This window comes from Triticum urartu, chromosome 7, assembly GCF_003073215.2.
Source record: "Triticum urartu cultivar G1812 chromosome 7, Tu2.1, whole genome shotgun sequence".
Lineage (NCBI taxonomy): Eukaryota > Viridiplantae > Streptophyta > Magnoliopsida > Poales > Poaceae > Triticum > Triticum urartu.
Genome location: NC_053028.1, coordinates 537,724,351 through 537,736,620, shown reverse-complemented (window position 1 = coordinate 537,736,620; position 12,270 = coordinate 537,724,351). Strand labels below are relative to the sequence as shown.

The window sequence follows — 12,270 nt, the reverse complement described above, 5'->3', positions numbered from 1 at the left end:
CACCTTGATAGGGTGGCCCTGGAAGTAGTGGAGCAGCTTCTTGGAGGCGATGAGGAGCGAGAGGAGAAGCTTTTTCTGCATGGGATATCGCTCTCGTGCATCTCGCAGTACCGAGCTGATGAAGTAGACGGGATGCTCGACGAGGCGCGTGGTTGCTGGGGCCACAACTGGCTCTTCGGGGGCTGCACCAGGCATCTCGTCAGGGGCCTCCTAAAGAGGGCCCTCGGCAAGCGTCCGCATGGCCTCAGCAGGCTCGGATGTAGCCTCGGCAGGCGCAGAACCGGCCTCAGCAGGTGCAGGCGTGGCAGGCTTCTTCTTAACATGGGCTTGCTCTTCTCATTCTGCCACAAGAGCTGTGATGATCGTCTGGGGGTGGCTGCCAAGTACAGGAGCAAAGGCTCGCGAGGGCGCGGGGCGACCATGATGGGAGGGCTCGTCGGGTACCTCTTGAGGTCCTCGAAAGCCGCATCAGCCTTAGGAGTACAATTGAAGGGGCTGAATCTCTTCATGAGCTTGAAGAACAGTAGGGCCTCTCGCCAAACTTGGAGATGAAGCGTCCGAGCAAGGCCATGCATCCCACTAGGCGCTGCATTTCCTTAAGGTTCCGGGGAGGCCGCATCTCCTCAATGTCCTTGCTCTTCTCAGGGTTGGCATCGATGTCATGGTGGGAGACCAGGAAGCCAAGAAGCTTGCCTGGAGAGACTCCAAGGACGCACTTGGCAGGGTTGAGCTTGAGGTTGACCTTGCGCATGTTGGCGAAAGTTTCTTCGAGGTCTGCGATGAGGGAGCTTGACTTATGAATCTTGATGACGATGTCATCGACGTAGGCCTATGTGTTCCCCTTCCCATCTAGGGCCCTAGGGTGATGCGCATCAGCCTCTGGAAGGTGCTCCCGCGCTCTTTAGGATGAAGGGCATGCAGATGTAGCAATACACTCCGCAGGGGGTGATGAAGCCCGTTTTCTCCTCGTCCCCCTCTACCATCTTGATCTGGTGATAGCCTGAGAATGCATCCAGGAAGCATAGCAACTCGCACCCTGCGGTGGAGTCCATGATCTGGTTGATCCGTGGGAGCGGGAAAGGGTCCTTGGGGAAGGCCTTGTTGAGGTTGGTGAAGTTGACGCGCATCCACTTGTTCTCGTTGGGCTTGGGCACGACGACATGCATGGTTGGCGACCCACTCGGGGTGGAGCACCTCGCGGATGATCCCTGCCTCCTGAAGCTTCTCGATCTCCTAAACGATGAACTCTTGCTTCTCAGACGCCTGGTGCTGTACCTTTTGCTTCACGGGCCGTGTGTTGTGACACACAGCTAAGTGGTGCTCGATCACCTCCCTTAGTACATCGGACATGTCTGATATTGTCCAGGCGAACATATTAGCATTTGCCCAGAGGAAGGTGACGAGCTCGTCTTCCTATTTGGGGAGAGGCCGGTGTCGATGCTGAGGGCAGGCCTTGAGCCACTGTCGTCCAGTGACACCTTCTTCATCTCGGCGCGTGCCTAAGAGAACAGTTGCTTCTTCTTCGCGGGTGCAGGCTCGGCAGGCCCGGCGTCGTCCTCATCAGCGGGGTAAGTGGTGGCCATAGCCTTGCATGCGTGCTCGAGGGAGCGCACCACGTCCTTGTCATCGCAGTGGATGGTGATGGTGGCACTGCAGCCCGCCATCTTGACGGTGTTGTAAGCCTGGTGGATCACAACCATGAATTTGATGAGCGTGGGGTAGCCGAAGATGGCGTTGTAGGGTAGGTTGATGTGCGCCACATCAAAGTCGATGAACTCGGTGTGGTAGTTCTTGTAGGTGCCAAAGGTGACTGGAAGGCGCACTTGTCCCAAAGGTAGAGTGGAGCCGTCGGTCACGCCAGAGAAGGGCCTCGTCAGCATCAGGCGCTCGTAGGGCACTTGGAGCTTCTTGAAGGCTTCCACGGAGAGCACATTGAGGCCCGCGCTGCCATTGATGAGTGTCTTGGTGACGGCAACTTTGTTGACGGTGGGTGTGCACGACATGTGGATGGTTCCCACAACCCTCGTGTACTTGGGGTGGTTGGCGGAGTCGAAGGAGATTGTGTACCGCAACCACTTGAGGGCATGGAGGCCTCAACCTCCGGAAGGGCCACGTTCACCTCGCGAGAGAACTTCTTCAAGTGGTGGTTGGATGAGGGGGTCTAGGCCTCACCAAGGATGCACGCCACCTTGCGAGGCTCCTGGTAGCCCCCAACGTTCTCGTCAGGAAAGTTGTCGTTATTGCCGCCAAGGCGTGGAGGGGCGGCGTTGGCTTGAGGATCGACTTGCCGCAACTAGTTTTGCCAGCCTTACCGGTGATTGTTGTTGCCGCGGCTAGTTACATCAATACATGCTTGGCGTAAGTAGTACATTGACAAAACTTCAGTCGGTGCTCCAAGTGAATTTTGAATTATGGTGGCACAGTAAGTTGGAATTGATCCAAGAAAGTTACTGTGGTGAATTCTATAACAAAAGGCTGAGTATATTATCGCTTTAGAAGCAACAATAGAGGGTGATGAATCAAAAGGTTCATTTATGAACTTGGTTTCTAGATGATTGTGCAAATAAAACATTATTCTCAGATAGTGGGTCTATAGCTCAATCTAAAGGAATCAAAGGTATTGCCGGTGATTCAATATATACTAAGCTCGTTTAACGCAAATTATGAATTTATGTGAAAGCATGATGGATGCATTGAAATGTAAATGATACACATGGATCTGAAGTTGTCATATTCGATAGGACGAAGTCTATACCACAAGCAAAGCATGGACTGACACCAGATTACCATTGGTGTAAAAGTTAAAAGTGCTAACTAGATTATTGACTCTAGTGCAAGTGAGAGACTATTTGAAATATGCCCTAGAGGCAATAATATTCGTATTATTACAATTCCATATTCATAATTATAGAGTTTATATTCTATGCTACAACTGCTATGATCCTAGAATATGTGATTGAGTGGAAAACACATATGCACGTCTGGAATAATAAACGGTTAAATAAAAGGTTCCTAGTCTTGCCTCTAGGACTAGCTCAAGTGTTGTTGGTGATCACGTTTTATGGATCTTAGGATATCATTTAAAGTGCTAAATGATAGTCCTGAAACAACTTTTAGATTATGACGTTGGAAGTACGATCATATTGAATCGACCCAAACTTATTTGTTCTGAATTGAATTAATATCGTCTGTATTCAATTGTAATAACATGGAGTGTTAATGTGTGATTTTGCTCCTTAGACCATGAGAGTATCGTGGTGACTTATTACCGTATGGTGAGCTTTGGGGTTGCTCAAATGCCACCTGTAACACGACCATCATAACGACAACTTACATGTTCAGCAGAAAGTTTGACAAGTGGCCAGATAGCTCAAGAGTGGGATTTACGCCTCCGACTATGGAGAGATATTATTAGGGCCCTCTCGGTGTGACGGCATCAATCATCATCTGGCCACACACACGTGATTTTGTCACGGGGATGTCGGAACACAATAACAAGACAAAAGAACAAAACCGGTAACGAGGATTTCGGTATAGTGAGCATGGTGATGACTCAAGGATACCAATGCATCCTGGTTTTTGTGAAATATCGTGAAGCAAAGGGAACAGCACATTATAACCAAAGGTTCACTCGAATATCATTCGTGTACTCACAGGGACCAATATGGACATCCACGGTCCCGCTATCGGTCATTGAACGAACGGTTTCATTCATGTCTATGAGTTACGGAACCTACGGGGTCACAAGCTTAAGGAAATCATGATTTGTTGAGTGTAGTAGGACGGGAGTGATGAAAATATATTTATTCAGAATAGTTCTGAGAGGATCCGGAAGTGTTTCGGGGTCACCGGAAGGGTTTCAGTGAATATCGGGTATTACCGATATATTATATATATAGGTGGAAAAAAATTCGAATTTTTTTTATATAATGGTCTAGAAATATTTAGAACATTTTATATTTAATTTAAATATCAATAGGGCTTAAAAGGCCAAGAGGTGGAAGGCAACTTGGGCCAGGAAGGCCCAAGTGGAGGAGCCCACCCCCCTTTCCTTGGGGGGGGGGGGGGATCCTAGTAGGGGAGGAGTCCAACTCCCCCTTTGGATGGCGCCCCAAGGAGGCCTTCCCTCATTTGTTGCCAGCCCTCCTCTCCCCCTCTAACCTATATATACTTGAGGTATTGGCCATAATTGAACACACAAGTTTTGGAGCCTCCTCTAGTTCTTCTCGTTCATGTTCTAGTTGGTCCTAGTTGACTAATTAGAGTGTGGCAAATCCTCTTGTCCTCATAATTAGAAGCCCAGTGTGGTTCTAATCTCCTCCCTCTAATTCTCTGGCGACGATTAGCTCTGGACGGCGAAGCGCTGCCGGATCATGAAGGTTGCATGCTTGCAACCAAGTAGAGAGGTCGTGCTTTCGGTCTTCAGTTCGAGGGACTGTTCGTGGGCGGTACGAGGGATCGTTCATCGACGGTTCGAGGGACTCCAAATACGATCTACACCGACATGTTCTTCTTCCGCTGCAACTCGGTGACGGTAACGGTTGTGATCCCAACCCGTTATGCATCCTCATATTGATCTTGGGTGATCGTAGGTGCGATTTTTTTTCTACTACGTTTCCGAACACACATGGTGTCCAAAAACTTTCTATTTCATCTCCATGGATACCTCCACAAAAGCACAAACAAGGTAATTTAAAGTGGTAGGTGTAAGAAGATTGGTGTATATGTTTTAGAATGTACGAACACAAAACCAATCCACAATGACCCCTCTTAATAGTGCGGTTGTCCTACGAATCAAATCGAACCAAAACGAAAACCATCGAGCCGTCGGAAAACCACGCCTTTGATCTTTTCAAAATATGGGGTGGGGACGGGGCAATCATCTCCACATTAAACTTCCAGGGAATCAATAACCCGAGGTAAACTTTAGAATCGGTTATTAGTTCTACTGATCATATTGTCATCACACCAAAATATAATTAAGTGTCAGATGCACTTTCAATCTACCCATTTTAGGTGTATTGATGACAGTATGGTTAAAGCATGGCAAAGGATGTAATCAATAAGACAAGCCATGCAACAACTATTGATCATGAGAGACCCCCCTAAGTGTGTGCGAGAGTGGGGTTGCATGCATCACTCTGATGCAGAGGCCAGGGGTGATCCTTCTTTTCTAAAAAAGTGTGTGCGAGAAAATAAGAATATGATTTATTTCTCATTTTATGGAAGCTTTGTCAAATTTCCCTTCCATATGTGACGATATGGTTTGCTAGTGGTGAGATGATGATATTTCTCTATTTTGGGACGGTAGCCTATGTCATGTTCATATTTCTATATTGTGTAGTTTTACTATAATGACAATAATTGTGTGTGTTGACATCACAGGTTCGGGATCACGACACATGCTGGACTGCAAGTGGCAGGTCAGAAAAATCCGAGCCTGACGAAGCTCAGCTCAGTTGCCACGAGGGGTGGTTATCTGGTCATCAGGTAGTAATCAACTTGCGTTTAGATTAACCCTTTTTCTTAAATGGCGCTTAGATTAGCCTTGGCGTCGCGCTTTGAGTTGTCGATGAATGTTTTTTCTAGTGCTGCTTGTGGGCGCAAGTGACTCAAAGAGTTGGATCGTTTTGGACTTGGGAGAATAGTTTAGACCTTAGCCTATAGCAGGTTCACAAAACCGTTGCCCGGCAAAAGACTTTGATCATTGTTCCGGATAGTGCTCTTAGGTGGATCTCGTCTCCGCTTCGTCCAGAACTGTTGAGTATATTGTATACGTGTATATTTATGTGTAGGGCTCACCTCCTGTTTTTTTATATAGTTGGGATTGTGGCCCACCTCTGTACTTATATATACGTGTCTGATGCATCAATCAATATATCGAGATTGCACAATCCATAACTTGTCCTTCTACATGGTATCTATCGCAGCACGATCCTAAACCCTAAAGCCGCCGCCGCCGCGCCTCTACGCGCCGCCGCCGCCGCCGCTACTCCCCGCCGCCGCCACCAGCCGCCGCTACCACCCTCCCGGTTGCCGCCGCCGCCGCTGGTCGCCGCCGCCTCTCCCCGCCACCGAGCCCGCCGCTGCCGCCGCCTCTCCCCAAGGCCGCCGCCGCCGCTTGCTCCGCTTCTGCCCACGCCCGCACCCCTTCCTCCCACCCGCGCCGCACCCTTCCCTGCCCCTTGCGCCGCCGCCCCTCCCAGCTGCACCGCAACCCGCACCACCCCGCCTCCATCCGCTCGCGCCAAGTCCCAAACCCTAACCCTCGCCATGAGCTCCTCCTCGTCCACCGTATCTAACCCGTTTGCCGGTCCCGATGTCACCCTCGTCCGCGACCTCAACATCCATGAGCGCGTTCCAGTCAAGCTTGATCACACCACCGCGTCCTACTTCGTCTGGAAGCGGTATTTTTTGCTTGTGTTCCGTGAGTACCTCCTGCACGGCCACGTGGACGGCACAGTGGACTCGGCACTCATGATCAACGACGAGGAGTGGATGATCCTCGACGCCACCATCATCCGCTGGTTCTACCTCACCATTTCCAGCGACCTCTTCCACACCGTGGTGGATGACGAGGACGACGCCTATGCGGTCTGGACCAAGCTCAACGGCCTCTTCACCGACAACCGGCTGCAGCACAAGGTCCTGCTCTACGGTGAGTTTTACGGGTGTCAGCAACTTGACTCCTTCATCGATGATTTTTGCATGCGGCTCAAGAAGCTCGCCGACGAGCTCCGTGATCTCGGAAAAAAGATCGGTGACGAGCTCCTCATCAGCACCCTCTCCGGCGGCCTCAACGAGGACTTCGGGAACGCCGCCTCCAACCTCACCCTCATCCCGGAGCCCATCTTTGCTAAGGTGGTCGCGTACCTCAAGTTGAAGGAGCGCCGGATGCAGGTGGCGCGGACTCGCGCGACCCACACCGCCCTCGTCGCCGGCACCCGCGGGGGTCCAGCCCCGCCACCGCCGCGCCCGACGCCGCCACAGCCGGCGGCGCCCGCCTTCCCGCCAGGCTTCCCGCCCGCCCCGCCCGCCCCCTTCCCGCCGCCCCAGCCGGCAGCCAATGGGGGGGTCGTCGCGGCGGCCATCGTGGTGGCCGCAAGCAGGGGCGCCGGCGCTCAGGGAGGAGCACCCCGCCCACCGCAGCAGGCTTATCAGCCAGCCCCGTGGTACGCCGGTCAGAACCCATGGACCGGCGTTGTGCACGCCTACTCCATGCCGATTCCTCGGGCCCCTGCCCCGGGACTTCTCGGCGCCCGGCCACAGCCACACCAGGCGTTCTACGCCGCGTTGCCGCCCTACGCGGCGCCCTACGGCCAGCAGCCGCTGGCAGGTGGGCCGCCGCTGCTGCCCCTGACGGCCGCGCCGCCTCTCCCGCCGGCACCGTGGGACCCGGCTCTTCTGGCGGCTCTCCACAACACTCCTTCCCCGTCCAGCTACACTCGCGGTGGCGATTGGTACATGGACAGTGGCGCCACCGCTCACATGGCGGCGTACCCCGGTAACCTCCACACCGCCCATCCTGTCCACACTTCCAACCGCATCACCGTCGGTGACGGATCTTCTCTTCCTATCACCCATATTGGTCATACATATTTTCCGTCTAACTCCACTCCAATATTCATGTCTAATATTCTAGTTTTCCCTGAACTTATTAAAAATCTTGTTTCCGTTCGTTCTCTTACACGTGAAAATCCGGTTACCGTTGAATTTGACGAATATGGCTTTTCTGTTAAGGATGCTCGCACGCGGATGGTGCTCCATCGATGTGACAGCCCCGACGAGCTCTACCCGGTTCACTCCGCCACCTCCACCACTTCCGCCACCCCTTTCGCCCTCGCCACCGGAGTGGACCTTTGGCATGCTCGCTTGGGTCATCCTAATCCTGCCACCCTTCGCCAGATACTTCGGAGTTTTTCTTTCACGTGTAATAAGAACGAGGATCACTCGTGTCATGCATGTCGCCTCAGCAAACATGCTCGTCTTCTGTTTAGGGCTTCTTCTTTTGTTGCATCGTACCCGTTTGAGTTAATTCATAGTGATGTTTGGACCTCTCCTGTTGCAAGTAATACGGTCTTTCTTTATTATCTTGTCATACTTGATGATTTTTCGCATTATGTGTGGACCTTCCCGTTGCGCCGCAAGTCGGATGTTATATCCACACTCGCCGCCTTCTACTCCTATGTTCTCACGCAGTTTGGTCGTCCCATTCTCGCGTTGCAGACAGACAACGGGAAGGAGTTTGACAACCTCGTTGTTCGTCATCTTCTCACCACACATGACACGATTTTTCGTCTCACTTGCCCGTACACCTCGCAGCAGAACGGTCGCGCTGAGCGCATCCTTCGCACTCTCAATGACTGCGTTAGGACTCTTCTCTTTCATGCCAACGTGCCTCCACGCTTTTGGCCTGACGCTCTCGCCACCGCTTCTCTCCTCATCAACATCCGCCCATGTCGTACTCGTGGAAACTTTACACCTCATCATCTTCTACTCGGTGCACCCCCCTCTTATGATGGGCTTCGCATCTTCGGCTGCCTTTGCTACCCTAGCATCGCCGCTACTGCGCCTCATAAGCTTGCACCCCGCTCCGTCGCCTGCATCTTTCTCGGCTACCTACCTAACACTAAGGGCTACCGCTGCTATGATCCCGTCTCCCATCGTGTTTTCACCTCCCGACACGTTTACTTTGATGAGATGGTGTTTCTGTTTCAGCAGCAGGTACCTCTTGTCGCTTCGTCACCGCCGGCCACCGGCAGCCCTTCGACGACCTCGTCAGGTGGACGGTCTCGTTCGGCCCGTGGACCGCCTCCGGGCTTTGGCGGTCCTCGCACCCTCACGCCGGCACCCGCTCCCTCGGCCTCCTCGACCGACCCTGCCGGCGCGGCTGGCGCCCCTCCTTCACCCGCCGCCCCCGACTCGGGCGCCGCGGGGTCGGGCGCCGCTGGCTCGGCCGCCTCTTCCGCCGCCACGACGCCGGCCACCTCGCCGCTCCTGGCGCCGGCTCCGACGCCGCCGGCCTCGCCGGCTGCCTCGCCGGTGGCTCCGACGGCGCCGCCTGGCCCCGTTACACGGGCTCGTACCGACGTTCATCGTACGAGCCTCCGGTACTCGAGCGACGAGTATGTCCTCTCAGCCTCCATCGCGGAGCCGTCGCCTCTTCCAGCGTCCGCTCGCGCCGCCCTACGTGATCCTCACTGGCTTGCGGCGATGCAGGAGGAGTTTGATGCTCTTCAACGGAAACGCACCTGGACACTGGTTCCCCGGCCTTCTCGCGCCAACGTCATCACCGGCAAGTGGGTCTTTCGCCACAAGACCCGCTCGGACGGTACTCTCGAGCGCTACAAGGCTCGCTGGGTGGTCCGTGGTTTCCGCCAGCGTGCTGGAGTGGACTTCACTGAGACGTTTGCCCCGGTTGTAAAACTGGGCACGATCTGCATCGTCCTCCAGCTCGCCGTCTCCCGCGGCTGGCCTGTTCACCAGATGGATGTCTCCAACGCCTTTCTCCACGGCCATCTTGAGGAGCAGGTGTATTGTGAGCAACCCACCGGTTTCGTCGATGCCTCACTTCCTGGCCATGTGTGTCTGCTGTCCCGCTCTCTTTACGGGCTCAAGCAAGCACCCCGCGCCTGGTACCAGCGGATCGCCGGGTTTCTTCAGACACTGGGCTTCAGCATTACTCGCTCGGACGCCTCATTGTTTGTCTATCGCCACGGTGACACGACTGCATACTTGCTTCTTTACGTCGATGACATCATCTTGACGGCCTCCTCCGCAGCTCTTCTTCAGCAGATTACTCTCCGGCTGCGTGACGAGTTTGCCATTAAGGACTTGGGTGCTCTACATTATTTCCTTGGCATTAAGGTCGTTCGGCGCCCGGATGGTTTCTTTCTTCATCAGCAGAAGTATGCACATGAGCTTCTTGAGCGTGCTGGCATGCTCAACTGTCACCGTGTTGCTACTCCTGTTGACACGAAGGCCAAGGTTTCTGCTCTTGAGGGCTCGCCTGCGTCGGATGCTCCTTTCTACCGGTCTATCGTCGGCGCTCTTCAGTACTTGACTCTCACCAGACCGGATCTTCAGTATGCTGTTCAGCAGGTGTGTCTCCACATGCATGCCCCTCGTGACTCCCATTGGACTCTCGTGAAGCGGATCCTTCGTTACATCCGCGGCACGATGACCCTCGGATTGACACTCACGGCGTCTACTTCTCTGGAGATGGTGGCCTACTCCGATGCAGACTGGGCTGGTTGCCCCGATACTCGTCGGTCCACCTCCGGCTACTGCGTCTACCTCGGTCCTTCATTCGTCTCGTGGTCGTCCAAGCGACAACCCACGGTTTCGCGCTCCAGCGCGGAGGCTGAGTACCGAGCTGTGGCCAACGCTGTTGCCGAGTGCACCTGGCTACGACAGTTACTTCAGGAGTTGCATCATGACGTCTCCCAGGCTACGATTGTCTACTGTGACAACGTTTCTGCGGTGTACCTCTCCGCCAACCCCGTTCATCATCGCCGGACTAAACACATTGAGCTGGACATTCACTTTGTGCGCGAGCGGGTGGCTCTTGGACGTATTCGGGTTCTCCATGTGCCGACTGCCCAACAGTTCACCGATGTGATGACGAAGGGACTGCCGACTTCTACCTTCGAGGAGTTCCGTTCCAGTCTTTGCGTCACTGGCGCCTCTTCGACTGCGCGGGGGGGGGGGGGGGGGGGGGGGGGTTGAGTATATTGTGTACGTGTATATTTGTGTGTAGGGCCCACCTCCTGTTTCCTTTGTATAGTTGAGGTTGTGGCCCACCTCTGTACTTATATATACGTGCCTGGTGCACCAATCAATACATCGAGATTGCACAGTCCATAACTTGTCCTTCTACAAAAACAAAAGGAAGCATCTTCTGTCCATAGTTTACATTTACAATGAGCACCATATACATATCTGATTCACATGGAGAACACGCGAAATGCACACTAACTGATGGACCAAGAAACGTTGGCAACTTATGAAATTATCACATCAACACCCTAAGCTAGCAGTCCATCAAGCAGGCGATGAAGAATTAACTTCTACATGCATTCGACATCAACAACCTACACGTAAAGAAAAAGAGGAAGAAAAGGAAGATTACAACGATGGACTTAGACCGTCGTTGGCGAAGAGCAAGCACGTGCATGGTGATCACGATCGGCCGGCGACGAGGAACCGGAACGTGCCCGGACTCAACATGTGGTACCCGTGGCGCTGTTGTTGTTGGTGGTGGCCCCTGCCGGCGAAGCGAGCGCAGCTGGGCGACGACGCGACGCCGCCCCCCTGCTCCATCTCCCACATCACCTCCATGAAATCATCGACGGCGCAGGGCAGCTCGAGCGGGCCGGCGCAGCCGGCGAAGCCGTACTCCGTCTCGGCCTCGTCCAGCAGCGCCCGGAACAGGGGGTGGTTCGCGCACCTGGCGCGCACCGCGAACCGCTCCTTCTCCGGCCCCACGAGCACGGCGAAGTACCCCGCCGGCACGGCCCACGCCGCCGCCCTGCCATCGGCCGCGCGTGGCGACGCCGGGGCACTGGCGCTGCCGCCACCGCCGTAGGCTGCCGGCTGCCTCCGGTGGCCCAACGACCGGCACTTCTGGAGCGTCTTGGCCAGGATGTTCTTCTTCTGACCCACCTCCTTCATGGCTGATCGGTGTGAAAAACTATCAACTGACAACGGGGAAGGATCTAAACAGAAAAGGTATACTACAAGTACTAGTAGCTAGCCGGAGCTAGCCACGGTCGTAGCCTTGGTGCAGGCGGGACATGTCCTTGGTGGCTTTGGGGACGAGGAGGGAGAGGGCGCTCCCGGTGTAGTTCATGGTTCTTCGCGGACGGCAAGAGGCGAAGAAGGAGGCATCGGCGGAGTATGAGGTGATGGTTAATTAGCTTCTCCCGAGAGTGAACCAAAGTTAGGAAAGCAACGAAGAGTATGAGGTGCTGGGCGTTTGGAGAATGGGACGCAGGAGCTGGAAATTAAGGTCCAAATTTAAAGGAGAAAGGGAGCGCCTCAGCTGCTTTCTCGCGGTGGTAGCAAGAAGAAGAGGTTCAGATTAATTAAGAGCAAGCTAAGAATGGCACATATGCATGCGTGGGGTGAGGGCTGCTTTGAAAGTTTCTTCTTCTTCTTGGCCCCTTGAGACGCGGTGAGAGGTAGCTAGGCCGAGCCCTAAAATATACTAGGAGTAATGCTAGTATGGGATCAATACGTGCAAGTTGACTGGTTTTAATTTTTGGGTCA

At 53.9% G+C, this 12,270-nt stretch overlaps 1 protein-coding gene across 1 annotated transcript; it reads right to left on the bottom strand.

The window, feature by feature from the left end:
- Window positions 1–10,876: 10,876 nt before the first annotated feature.
- LOC125522685 (auxin-responsive protein SAUR40-like) lies at window positions 10,877–12,156 on the bottom strand. Its single transcript, XM_048687725.1, has one exon. It carries the CDS (start codon window positions 11,671–11,673, stop codon window positions 11,182–11,184), a length of 492 nt encoding a protein of 163 aa, XP_048543682.1. The 5' UTR covers window positions 11,674–12,156; the 3' UTR covers window positions 10,877–11,181.
- Window positions 12,157–12,270: the final 114 nt, after the last annotated feature.